General features: G+C 44.1%; 1 protein-coding gene across 1 annotated transcript in view; it reads left to right on the top strand.

Moving 5' to 3' along the window:
* Positions 1-13955, top strand: part of LOC126470087 (2-oxoglutarate dehydrogenase complex component E1-like) — a 165207-nt gene that overhangs the window by 27408 nt on the left and 123844 nt on the right. The window contains exons 5-6 of the mRNA XM_050097661.1: positions 3206-3400; positions 11283-11442. Coding sequence (XP_049953618.1) covers positions 3206-3400; positions 11283-11442 — 355 coding nt within the window. The remainder of the gene's footprint in view (positions 1-3205; positions 3401-11282; positions 11443-13955) is intronic.

Below are 13955 nucleotides of genomic sequence, written 5' to 3'. Positions count from 1 at the left end.
CATCTATACTCGATATTAATAAATTTATCTTCTTCAAAAATACTTTCCTTGCCATTGCCAGTGGACATTTGATATCCTCTCTACTTCGACCACCATCAGTTGTTTTGCTCACTAAATACTAAACTCATCTACTACTTTGTCTCATTTTCTAATTTAATACCAACATCACCTGATTTAATTCGACTATACTCCATTATCCTCGTTTTGCTTTTGTTGATGTTCATCTTATATCCTCCTTTCAAGACACTGTCCATTCCGTTCACCTGCTGTTCCAGGGCCTTTGCTGTCTCTGACAGAATTACAATGTTGTCGGCAAACCTCAAAGTTTTTGTTTCTTCTGCATGGATTTTAATTCCTACTCCAAATTTTTCTTTTGTTTGCTTTACTGCTTGCTCAATATAGAGATTGAATAAAATCGGGGACAGGCTACAACCCTGTCTTCCCCCCTTCTCAACCACTGCTTCCCTTTCATGTCTCTCGACTCGTATAACTGCAGTCTAGTTTCTGTACAATTGTAAACAGCCTTTCGCTCCCTGTTCAAATGGTTCGAATGGCTCTGAGCACTATGGGACTTAACTTCTGAGGTCATCAGTCCCCTAGAACTTAGAACTACTTAAACCTAACTAACCTAAGGACATCATTCACATCCATGCCCGAGGCAGGATTCGAACCTGCGACCGTAGCGGTCGCGCGGCTCCAGACTATAGCGCCTAGAACCGCTCGGCCATTCCGGCCGGCTTCGCTCCCTGTATTTGACCCCTTCCACATTCAGAAGTTGAAAGAGAGTATTCTAGACAACATTGTCAAAAGCTTTTTCTAAGTCTACAAATGCTAGAAACATAGGTTCGCTTTTCCTTAATCTGTCTTCTAATATAGGTCGTAGGGTCAGTATTGCCTCATGTGTTCCAGCATTTCTATGGAATCCAAACTGATTATCCCTAAGGTCAGCTTCTACCAGTTTTTCTATTCGTTTGTGAAGAATTCGTGTCAGTATTTTGCAGCCGCGACCTATCAAACTGATAGTTCGGTAATTTTCACACCTGTCAGCACCTGCTTCCTTGGGGGATTGGAATTATTACATTCTTCTTGAAGTCTGAGGGTATTTGGCATGTCTCATACATCTTGCTCACCAGATGGTAGAGTTTGGTCAGGGTTGGCTCTTCCATGGCTATCAGTAGTTCTTATGGAAAAGTTGTCTACTTCCGGGGCCTTGTTTCATCTTAGGTCTTTCAGTGCTCTGCCAAACTTTTCATACAGTACCATTTCATCTTCACTCACGTCCTCTTCCATTTTCATAATACTGCCCTCTATATACTCCTTCCACCTTTCTGCTTTCCCTTCTTTGCTTAGAACTGCTTTGAGACGTATGCATTACTTTTTGCCTGCTTCATTTACTGCATCTTTACATTTTCTCCTTTCATCATTTAAATTCAAGATCTCTTCTGTTAGCCAAGGATTTCTACAAGCCCTCCCCTTTTTACCTATTTGATGCTCTGTTGTCTTCACTATTTCATCTCTCAAAGCTACCCATTCTTCCTCTACTGTACTTATTTCCCCCATTCCTGTCAATTGTTCCCTTATGCTCTCCCTGAAACTCTGTACAACCTCTGGTTTAGTCAGTTTATCCAGGTCCCATGTCCTTAAATTCCCGCCTTTTTGCCGTTTCTTCAGTTTTAATCTACAGTTCATAACCAATAGATTACGGTCAGAGTCCACATCAACCCCTGGAAATGTCTTACAATTTGAAACCTGGTTCCCAAATCTCTGTCTTACCATTATATAATCTATCTGAAACCTTTCAGTGTCTCCAGGCCTCTTCCACATGTATACCTTCTTTCATGATAAACTGCATACACGAACCATATATGTATCTAAGATGTGTTTTCAGGGATACATATCGCAAGCATTACACTTGACAAGTGTGAATGTTGCTAGTTTTAGGAAACAGATTCCCAAAGGATGCTGCCGACAAGCAACGTATTCGCTTTTACCACCAATTCGTCAATGTTCAAAAATGGCTCAAATGCTCTGAGCACTATGGGACTTAACTTCTGAGGTCATCAGTCCCCTAGAACTTAGAACTACGTAAACCTAACTAACCTAAGGACATCACACACATCCATGCCCGAGGCAGGATTCGAACCTGCGACTGTAGCGGTCGCGCGGTTCCAGACTGTAACACCTAGAACCTCTCGGCCACTTCGCCCGGCTCGTCAATGTTACATTCTGTAAACAACAGCATAGATGTTGACATTACGTCCTGATAATCAAAGTGCTCGATGCATGCCTAGATAAAAAGAATACGCAGGTTGTACTGAAATGACTTGGGCACACATCTAACACCTCTTGACAATGGCGATGAAGGGCTACATTGGATAACAACAAATTTTTAAATTTCTGACGACAGCTCTGGTGGAGCATTGGTTTAACCATCAATAAGTTTGTAGGTGCTTTGGAACCCCATATAAAGAAAATATTATGTATCGTTCTTAGCTATGAATTCCGAAACTGAATTGTGGTTCAGGCGTGGATCCAGGGTGCGGTTCTTTTGTCGTCTCCAACTTCCCTCCCCCTCCCGTCTATAAATATTACTTGCCGTTACTCAAGCTTTTAGCGTGCCACAGACGCCCAAGATTTTAATAATAATAATAATAACAATAAAATATATAAAGTATTTTATCATAATAATAATAAATATATTTTCTTCACATCAGTACGTAGTATATCGCCTTAGCGTAACATCCAAGAAATTGTACTTCAGAGGAACACAACATTTTAAAATCATTCCAGCCTTTCCATAATTATTTTCTTAGTGGAAGATCTTCCTGTTTCCGTCTTCGCTTACTCAACTTCGCTTAGTTTGTCACTTCTACCTGTGGATTTACAACCCAGTAGCATTGGTTGTTGACATTAGGTATGGTCAGACATGGATTGTGGGCCTTTACAGAATTCCTTGTCTTTTTCAAAACGATTAATTTCATGCTACTGTATGTTGTCGGGGGGGGGGGGAGGGAGGGGGTCAAGACCCCCGTAATTCCACTCGCCCTCTATCCGCGACTGCAGCAGTTTCTGAAGTTCCGCCTTCAAGCTTTCCGTTTCGCTGACCTGACGCGGCGTTTTAGTTAGCGTGTACACGGTTGGTGGACGTAGTCGGCGTGCGTTATTTAGTGTAGTTCACCGTTTGACGGGTGTGTGTCGCTGGCAGGTGCGAGGTGCTGGTGCCGGCGCTGTGCCAGCTGATGGAGGGCGCGGCCGCGCTGGGCGTCGACACGTTCCAGCTGGGCATGGCGCACCGCGGCCGCCTCAACGTCATGGCCAACGTGTGCCGCGCGCCGCTACACAAGCTCTTCGCGCTCTTCGTCAGCCTGCCGTTCGCCGACAGCGGCTCTGGCGACATCAAGTGGGTCTCCCCCATCTTCTCAGTACTCTTAGTAGGAGCCGTGTGGTCACCTACGTGAATTTGGCAAATCATCCCAGGTGTAAGCTTCGGTAGTTACTGACAAGAGCCTTGTTGTTCCTGGGCTCCATTTCCTCTTCATTTTTAGAAATTTGGCTTTGATACCTTACTAAGAAATGGATGTATGTACGTACACTACCGGCCATTAAAATTGCTACACCACGAAGATGACGTGCTCCAGACGCGACATTTAACCGACAGAAAGAAGATGCTGTGATATGCAAATGATTAGCTTTTCAGAGCAGTCACACAAGGTTGGCGCCGGTGGCGACACCTACAACGTGCTGACATGAGGAACGTTTCCAACCGATTTCTCACACACAAATGGCAGTTGACCGGCGTTCCATGGTGAAACGTTGTTGTGATGCCTCGTGTAAGGAAGAGAAATGCGTACCATCACGCTTCCGACTTTGATAAACGTCGGATTGTAGCATCGTGACAGTGCTGCTCGCGTTGGTCGAGATACAATGACTGTTAGCAGAATATGGAATCGGTGGGTTCAGGATGGTAATACGGAACGCCGTGCTGGATCCCAACGGCCTCGTATCACTAGCAGTAGACATGACAGGCATCTTATCCGCATGGCTGTAACGGATCGTGAAGCCACGTCTCGATCCCTTAGTCAACATATGGAGACGTTTGCAAGACAACAACCATCTGCACGGACAGTTCGACGACGTTTGCAGCAGCATGGACTATCAGCTCGGAGATCATGGCTGCGGTTACCCTTGACGCTGCATCACAGACAGGAGCGCCAGCGATGGTGTACTCAACGACGAACCTGGGTGCACGAATAGCAAAACGTCATTTTTTCGGATGAATCCAGGTTCTGTTTACAGCATCACGATGGTCGCATCCGTGTTTGGCGACATCGCGGTGAACGAACATTGGATGCGTGTATTCGTCATCGCCATACTGGCGTATCACCTGGCGTGATGGTATGGGGTGCCATTGGTTACACGTCTCGGTCACCTCTTGTTCGCATTGACGGCACTTTGAACAGTGGACGTTACATTTCAGATGTGTTACGACCCGTGGCTCTACCCTTCATTCGATCCCTGCGAAACCCTACATTTCAGCAGGATAACGCACAACCGCACGTTGCAGGTCCTGTACGGCCCCTTCTGTATACAGAAAATGTTCGACTGCTGCCCTGGCCAGCACATTCTCCAGGTCTCTCACCAATTGAAAATGTATGGTCAATGGTGGCCGAGCAACTGGGTCGTCACAATAAGCCACTCACTACTCTTGATGAACTACGGTATCGTTTGAAGCTACATAGGCAGCTGTACCTGTATACGCCATCCAAGCTCTGTTTGACTCAATGCCCAGGCGAAATGAAGGTCGTTATTACGGCCAGACGTGGTTGTTCTGGGTACTGATTTTTCAGGCTCTATGCACCTAAATTGCTTGAAACTGTAATCTCATATCAGTTCTAGTATAATATATTTGTCCAATGAATACCCGTTTATCATCTGCATTTCTTCTTGGTGTAGCAATTTTAATCGCCAATAGTGTATATTGTATGTGTGTGTGTGTGTGTGTGTGTGTGTGTGTGTGTGTGTGTGTGTATACCTTCCACATCTCCTCGTAAACCATTGGACCGATTTCTACGAGACTTGGTAATCACATTCATTACTGTCAGGCAACAATCGCAGAAAGGACCGCCTACCTATCATAGTTCAGGAGATATTATGTCATATATCAAATCAATGAGATTCGTGAAAAACGGCCGCAAACCTACGCAAACGTATCGTAGTACGACACATAGTTCAAGAGTTATGATGTCATGAACACCGAGATGCGTGAAACAACGCCGCATCATGCATGAAGTATTAATACATTTATTCTTTACTACTAAGAAACTCCTCTAGTCGAGTCAACTGAAGGAAATCCCCGACACGTTTTTGACAACTTTCAGCTGTGAAGCGCAAATGGCTGTGGGCGAAAGCAATAGCCGTCAATAGCGCTATGAAGAGGCGTTGCCATAGAGACGTTTAGAAAATCGCGTTATAGACACTCAAAGCAGCTGCGCCAAGCGTACGGAAACTGTACGTTTCTAACTGAAAATTGGCAAAATGAATACCTGGGCAATGCTCAGTTTATACGCTAGTAAGAAAATAAAGTAAGTAATGTGTAGCACCAGTTGGAATATTAAGTCAATACGATTACAAAATTCAGTACACACCTACGAGACATTATAGGTGTTCGCTTGGATAGAGCGAGAGTCGACAGCTGTGTATTGTCTGTGCCGAGAAGAAATGTCAGGATGTGTAGCAAAATCGGTCGTGTGTATCTTTGAAGATTGAGGAGTATCTTGGACGCAAGGCTTCGCGAAATTCAAGGCTTTCTTTTTTTGCCAACTCGCCCTTCTTATCTTCGATTTGGATTAGTTATGACTATGTTGACACATTTCAGAACGAGAATAGACACAAGTGATAGATAATTGTATCCGCAAAGAAGCTCTCGCATACGAATGCTATGAAGAGGAACGTGTAGCCATTCCTCTTAAATGACAACTTTATGGTTGTGATAATTGACCAAAACATCGTCGAGGAGAACAGGAGAAATCTCGAGACAACTCTCCCGTTACTGTAAAGTGTAGATCAAATAAAACGACGGCAGCTACTTCAGTCTAACTTTTCTTCTTGTATCCATCGTCAACGTACGTTGCGAGGGCCAAGACTTTGTCGCAACAATTGCTACCAGCCTTGAGTTGTGGTTGGTTTCAGAGAAGAATATCCATAATGGAGAGGTTCAGACTACTTTCTTTGATCTTCTCAGATGACTTGAAGAGGCTGTACAATACGAAGTTTGGTCTGAAGTTCTTCAGAATGACGCCTGAATGCCAGATTTTAGGATGGCTACCACTCTTTTCAGATTTTAGGGATATAATCTGGTTTAATACAATTTATACAGTCTTGCTGGTCATCTTCTTTCTTGAGAGCCAGGATTTTCCCATATTCCGAGTGTACTCGATCAGAGCCGTCAGCTGTCCCCGGTATCAGTTTCAGACATAGAAGTACCTCTATTCCTACTGACAGTCTGCAGCAGCCCATTCACTTCAGTGGAAATCTTCTTGTCGCCTGTTCCCACCCAGAATTTCTATATCTGCTAAACGTTAATAGCCACTCTGATAGCGGCATCCATTGTGGATCTTCCTCCCAGTGACTACAGCAATCCCTACCTCCTATAACTGTAACTGGTTGTTGTTGTTGTGTTCTTCAGTCTTGAGACTGGTTCGATGCAGCTCTCCATACTACTTTATCCTATCTTCATCTCCCAGTACCTACTGCAACCTATATCCTTCCGGATCTGATTAGTGTATTCATCTCTTGGTCTCCCTCTACCATTTTTACCCTCCACGCTGCCCTCCAATGCTAAATTGGTGATCCCTTGATGCCTCAAAACATGTCCTACCAACCGGTCCCTTCTTCTTGTCAAGTTGTGCCACAAACTCCTCTTCTCCCCAGTCCTATTCAGTACCTCCTCATTAGTTATATGATCTACCCATATAATCTTCAGCATTCTTCTGTAGCATCACATTTCGAAAGCTTCTATTCTCTTCTTGTCCAAACTATTTATCGTCCATGTTTCATTTCCTCACATGGCTACACTCCATACAAATACTTTCAGAAACGACTTCCTGACACTTAAATCTCTACTCGATGTTAACAAATTTCTCTTCTTCAGAAACGCTTTCCTTGCCATTGCCAGTCTACATTTTATATCCTCTCTACTTCGACCGTCGTCAGTTATTTTGCTCCCCAAATAGCATAACTTCTTTACTACATTAGGCGTCTCATTTCCTAATCTAATTTCCTCAACATCACCCGACTTAATTCAACTACATTCCATTATCCTCGTTTTGCTTTTGTTGATGTTCAGCTTATATCCTCCTTTCAAGACACTACCCATTCCGTTCAACTGCTCTTCCAAGTCCTTTGCTGTCTCTGACAGAATTACAATGTCATCGGCGAACCTCAAAATTTTTATTTCTTCTCCATGGATTTTAATACCTACACCGAATTTTTCTTTTGTTTCCTTTACTGCTTGCTCAATATACAGATTGAATAACATTGGGGAGAGGCTAAAACCCTGTCTCAATCCCTTCCCCACCACTGCTTCCCTTCCATGTCCCTTGACCCTTATAACTGCCATCTGGTTTCTGTACAAATTATAAATAGCCTTTCGCTGCCTGTATTTTACCCCTGCCACCTTCAGAATTTGAAAGAGAGTATTCCAGTCAACGTTGTCAAAAGCTTTCTCTAAGAGAAGGGAAAAGCTTGGCGGAAACGAACTGACCAGTTGATAAAAAGGATTTGGAGTGGTACCTGGCGTTTCCTCCAACCAGAAGATGGCAAATACGATGCCTAGTTCCTCTGTTGTGAATTTCTCACGAACTCAACAACTAAAATTTGAACAACCGTCTTTCTTGCGCGTGTGTCTGAGGGCACCAATCGCGAGGCCGCGTTTTAAGGAAGGAGGAGCAGACGGACGCCTTGCCAAAGTGGTGCCACAACGTTGCAAGGAGACTTAAACACAACGGCCCTTCCCAGGCCCTGAAAGAAGAAGGAACCAAGATAACTCACCTGAATTTACCGATGTGTATGCCTTTGTAATTACATACATTCATACAATTAAGTAGTCGCCATATTTAGGAAAGGTGAATAGATGTTCACGGGATGCCGAATATCAAGCGTAATAAGAGAATAAAAATCAATCACATAAGCTCCCAACGCAGTCTTTACCCGTGAGATGATAAAAAAATCTGAGAAAGCTCAGATAGAGCGTCTTTTATGAGGCCTCTTGAAACACCAAACACTTGTATAGATGCTGTTTGTGGTCAAATACAGCAGCGCAACATGCAGGCTTGGCTGGAATTTGTATTTATGTTCAAGCGCGAATTTCTCGTGTTATTTTCATATTTTTGTCCAAGCCCTGTACTAGCCTACTGCCGAGCGTCGAGTGCAGTTTTGGCAAAGCGCGGGAAGTGTGACAGCGCGCTCGTCTTTGTTCCGTGTCAAGGAGAAAAAGAAGAAGTCAAAAATGTACAACATCTGTGCAAAGTTTAGAAGTCCAGCTTCCATAAGCCACGTTCTTGAGAAGTGGAGGGGACCTACGCCGTCCCGACCGAATCGTGACATCAGCAGTCTGTTCCCTAGGCTAGTGGATCGCGGATCACTTTAGGGATAATCATGGAGGTAACTGATAAGCGGATGGAATGACAGTAAACGCACAAAAGGGAGCTGAAGAACATTAATACGCCAGTGTGGACAGTTACTGTCGCGGCTGCTTTACGTTAAGCTTTGTTAGGCCACATAACGATATTACGTGCATTTCTGGTGAGGTTACTAGATGACTATGGTTTTGCATTGGCTACATGCAGCGAGCTCTTGTCGCCCCGCGTAGGGTATAATGCTCTGTGTCACAGCACCTACTCAGATATTTAACTTACCAGGAAAATACTTGGGCTCGAACAAACAGATCTGTATGAACGTTTGAACGTTTGGTTACAGGACCATTATGTACCTCTGAATGTGCTGGTGGGTGTCGTTTTTCTGCAAAACTCTGCAGTCATGCTCAAGATATCACTGTAGATGTACTTGTAGGCGCCATACGCAATGCAGCAATCTTAACTATAAATGTAAATGCGAAATGTCAATAAAATGCTCCGAGCAATACGAATGACTGCAAAACGCACAGTGAAGAAATGCAAGTTGATCGCATGGCGTATTTGCACATTCTATAATATCAGTGTTGAACGCCACGTCAATGACACTTTTGAAGTTGCTCACTGGTTCACCAATATCGTAGCCAGCGTTCTACCACGCGTAACGAAGCATTGGTCTGTATACTCCCGCAGATAACTGATTGTGAATGACAAAATGCATGTTCATGATAAAGAATCTGTCGTGCAGTTTCGGCTGCATATTACTGGAACGTAGTTTAATGAAGTCTGTTATTCTCTTGGCATATATTTTATATTGCCTGAAGAAATACACATCCAGAGGTTGTGCATATTTTGTAGTTTTAGGCGGAATGATTTTTAAATCTACATGTTTTCCGCCAGATGCTTCCAGTAGTACTCGTTCATCCTTATGTCCAGACCAGGAGTCACAAAGTACTAATGACTTTCTCGACAAATGTGGATTCAAAACTGACAGAAAAAACGTCTTCAGATGTTGTTTCGTCATCTTCCCACTCACACTTGCATCGACGACGACATTTGGAGGGCACCGCGTTTCTATTTCCCTTGACACGCGGGGTCCAGACTTTCCACTGGATTCTTGGAAGCAAATATAGAGTTTGTCTGTCAGTCGTCCGTCCACTGATATAGCAACGTCAATCGTGTAACTATGTGTTGCACAGTTAACTGATTGCAACATCGCGACAGTGTTTCTCTCCCCTTTCATGGGTAGTGTTCTGTGACAAGAAAGTTCATAGTTAAACTGACTCTGATCACAATTCCATACAGAACTAATATCGATGTTTTCTCTCGTGATATGCTCATTGACGTCAGCAACAAACGTTTGAGCTCTTTCAATCAGCTCTTCTTCGTCTTCCTTATCTTTTCGTGCTTGGAGCACAGTGATACGGCGTGATGTTATCCTAAACTCCTTTTTCAAATTAGTAATAAATCCCAGCGAAGATGTAAAGTTTGTACACCCGAGATTTCTGGCTACGTCCAATGCCCAATGTTGTAAATGCCAATAATGAACGGCGGAACCACATTCTCGCGCTTCATCGAATTTCGCCATTACACGCTCCTTGATGGTCTTGAACAGCAGTGTACGATTTTCTTTGAAAACTGTATTTCCTTCTCTTTTCTTTGCCACGTAATCCAGTATGTTTTTAATATTGCTTTTAGACTTTAGTTTAGGGTATCTTTTCAGAAGCTTGTCGTGTGTGTCGAAACCTCTTACGTAATAATCATCGTACATGTTCTCCAGTCTGTTGTCATCAAACGCCGTGATGATACTTGCAACTTGATACTTGCAACTTTAACCTTCTTCTTGGGAGACGGTTGGTATTCACTGTCACTGCTTCCATCGCCTCTTCCCGCACTTGCCGTAACACTACCGTTTGCAATGAGTTGTTCGTCATTATCATCCCTATCATCATTATGTGTTTTTGTTACAACAGTATCTGTTTCTAACTTCTGCTCATATTTCTGCACTATAATAGATACCAGAAAACATGCGAATGATTCGTCTTCTACACCAATACCATCTTCACGAAGAAGGGTTCTTCGTAACTTCATCTCAACCAATCGCAATACATTAGCAGGATTGATTACCAATCGCCGAGCCATCTGACGCTTCAATACACAAATAATGTCACAAAACGCAACTTCAGAGGCACACTGCACCGTCCCTACTGGTCCCGACTGGCGTACCGGCAGGTCAGTGTGCAATGCGGCATGGCATACGCAGAGGCCTCTAACGGACGACTGCAGAGTTTTGCAGATGCGGGAGTATCACTAGTGCAATAAGAAACCTTTACATTATTTCTCACACGATTTTGGTGTATTTGTGTTTGTTCGAGCCCAAGTACTTTCCTGGTTAGAAGCAGCGTAAATTCAAAGGTTACAGCTATAACGCAGTATAGCCGTTATCAGATGACTGATCGTAACAGTGAGACCTGGATTGCAGTTGACATTTCTTAACATCGAGAAAGCCTTCTGCAAGTCGTCGTCAGAGGAACAGAAGCGTTTGCAGTTGAGTTATGTGCGATCTCACGATTAAATTGTACATGCCACTTTGTTTGCAGCGTACTTGTTCCCGGCGAGGAAATCACACTGAGGCGCTGCGGTGTGCGGCAGGTACCACCTGGGCACGCACCAGCAGTTCGAGAGCGCGAGCACCGGCCGGCCGATCCGCGTCGCGCTGCTGGCCAACCCTTCCCACCTGGAGGCGGTCTGCGCCGTTGTAATGGGCCGCACGCGCGCGCTGCAGCGCCTCAGCGACCGCGACCCTGGCAAGGTGCGTCACCGCCCTGCCAACAAGAGACCGCACTTTTCACGCAACAGCTGACGCTACTTTCACGCTTCAGGTCTAGGCTAGGCGCAAATTGAGACGCGTATAGCACGTGTGACGTGAGGCGACACCATAGCGCGACGCGCACGTGCCACACGAGCCGCGCGGGTCCAGCGCATATTGCGACGCGTTCACCAAACTTCGCGCGCGCCGACTGGCGACGCTCTGCGCTGACAGAACCGAAGCGCGCGCAACCTGTTACCTTTCTCAAACGATTTTACAGAAACTATTCACTGAAAATATATGATTTGTGCCTTACTTGTAGCGTTATATGTCATCTTCGTGACGAAGTGCCCATCACCTCGCTAATGACCATTCTTTTTGTGATGTGCATATTTAAGTAAGACACTACGCAAAACTCAAAAAGTTTGCAACGAAAATTAGGGGTCGCTATGATTTTGCGTTTGGTGCGTACTACACCATATGTTGCTGCGTATGAAAATTAGCTAACATGTTGAATTTTTGTTTAGACTTGGGAGGAGGTCTCTATATGCCTCCGATCTCGAGAAAATGGATCCCATGTAGCGCGCTCACTTCCGATCTCACACCGGCGAGAATGAAATACTCGCATCTCTCATATGTCCTAAACCGCTCGAGACATCGAAACGAAATTGGCGAATGATAGCACACAAGGAGGAGAGTGTTTTGCCAATTCTTAAACACACGGAACATTCTTATCTATGGCGATATATCAGCACTTATACTTCCCTTTTTAGTTATTTCACTCCAGTGACTAAGTTTTTAAGAGTTATCGACAGCTAGCGAAACAAGAGCTTCCTAGTATGAAAATAAACATGAAATTTCTTCTTTTATTTTACTGCAAAGCGACACTATAAGGTTTCTCGTAAGCTATTCAGCTCTGTGATTGCCAATTACTTGTTTAATGAGGCACTCTGTTTCGAAATTCTGCCTCAATAGCTGCTGTGAGATGAGTTTGGCAAATCACACTGTGACAAAGGAAGTACAATTAAACCAGTCAACAAGAGAAATGTGGCCGTTACTCACAAACGGTGATGCTTCTTCGATCAGAAAAGGTTAACAACTCACACAAAAATAGATTGCCAATTCCGTTGGAATTTTGGTGGAATCCCCGTAACCCATCGTATTTTTAACACTGAGCGACTGGAATGGAAACTTACCAAAGGATTTTATTCCTTCTCTTGATCTGAGCAGTATTAAAATAATGACGAGCGTTCCTTCAGGCGGAATGATAGGGACATGCCAGATACGTCCTAATATTGTGTCGGACCACCTTTTGCCCGGTATAGTGCAACAACTGGACGTGACATGGACTCAGTATGTCATTCGAAGTCGCCTGCAGAAATATTGCTGTCGAAACATATTCCGCACATGTTCGTTCGAGAACATGTTCAAGCTCTAGATCAGGTCGATAATGGTTTGCATATTTCTCATTACCCGTGCCGAGACAAGGTCCTATTTTAATCTTTCCAATGGAGTTATAGCCTATCATCGGCGTGTTCCAACATGTATGACGGTTCCTCAGTTGAGAGACTTTCTTTGCCGGCCGAGATGGCCGAGCGGTTCTAGGCGCTACAGTCTGGAACCGCGCGACCGCTACGGTCGCAGGTTCGAATCCTGCCTCGGGCATGAATGTGTGTCATGTCCTTAGGTTAGTTAGGTTTAAGTAGTTCTGAGTTCTAGGGGACTGATGACCTCAGAAGTTAAGTCCCATAGTGCTCAGAGCCATTTGAACCATTTTCGAGACTTTCTTTCGTCATCGCCTAGTAGCAATGCCTCTGCTGGACCTTGACAGGTGAATTAGCTGACAGCGTCCCACTGTACTTTCTGCTCACCATAGCGAGGCTACTTTTTGAATTGTATGGCTGTTCACATGTGACATTGATTTTGTTGTTATCCAGCTCTGAAAGCGACTGATACCTTGCCTCATACGAATAGCTAGCCTGTTTGCTTTCGCTCCAAGACATCTTACTCTACATACTAAAGCTGGCGGTGTTACTCTACTAGTACCAGAAAATGTGGATTACGAGGTAACTAATTAGCATGGATGTTGACAAGTAAGTTTTCTTGGTTAACACTACAGGGTGGTCCATTGATCGTGACTGGGCCAAATATCTCACGAAATAATCGTCAAACGAAAAAACTACAAAGAACGAAACTTGTCTAGTTTGAAGGGGGAAACCAGATGGCGCTATGGTTGGCCCGCTAGATGGCGCTGTCATAGGTCAAACGGATATCAACTGTTTTTTTTTTTTTTTAACAGGGACCCCAATTTTTTATTACATACTCGTGTTGTACGTAAAGAAATATGAATGTTTTAGTTGGACCACTTTTTTCGCTTTGTGACAGATGGCGCTGTAATAGTCACAAACATATGGCTCACAATTTTAGACCAACAGTTGGTAACAGGTAGGTTTATTAAATTAAAATACAGAACGTAGGTACGTGCGAACATTTCATTTCGGTTGTTCCAATGTGAT

The sequence above is a fragment of the Schistocerca serialis genome, chromosome 1, assembly GCF_023864345.2.
Source record: "Schistocerca serialis cubense isolate TAMUIC-IGC-003099 chromosome 1, iqSchSeri2.2, whole genome shotgun sequence".
Classification (NCBI taxonomy): domain Eukaryota; kingdom Metazoa; phylum Arthropoda; class Insecta; order Orthoptera; family Acrididae; genus Schistocerca; species Schistocerca serialis.
The sequence above is the reverse complement of the archived record's forward strand: the minus strand, read 5'-3'. Positions and strand labels throughout refer to the sequence as shown.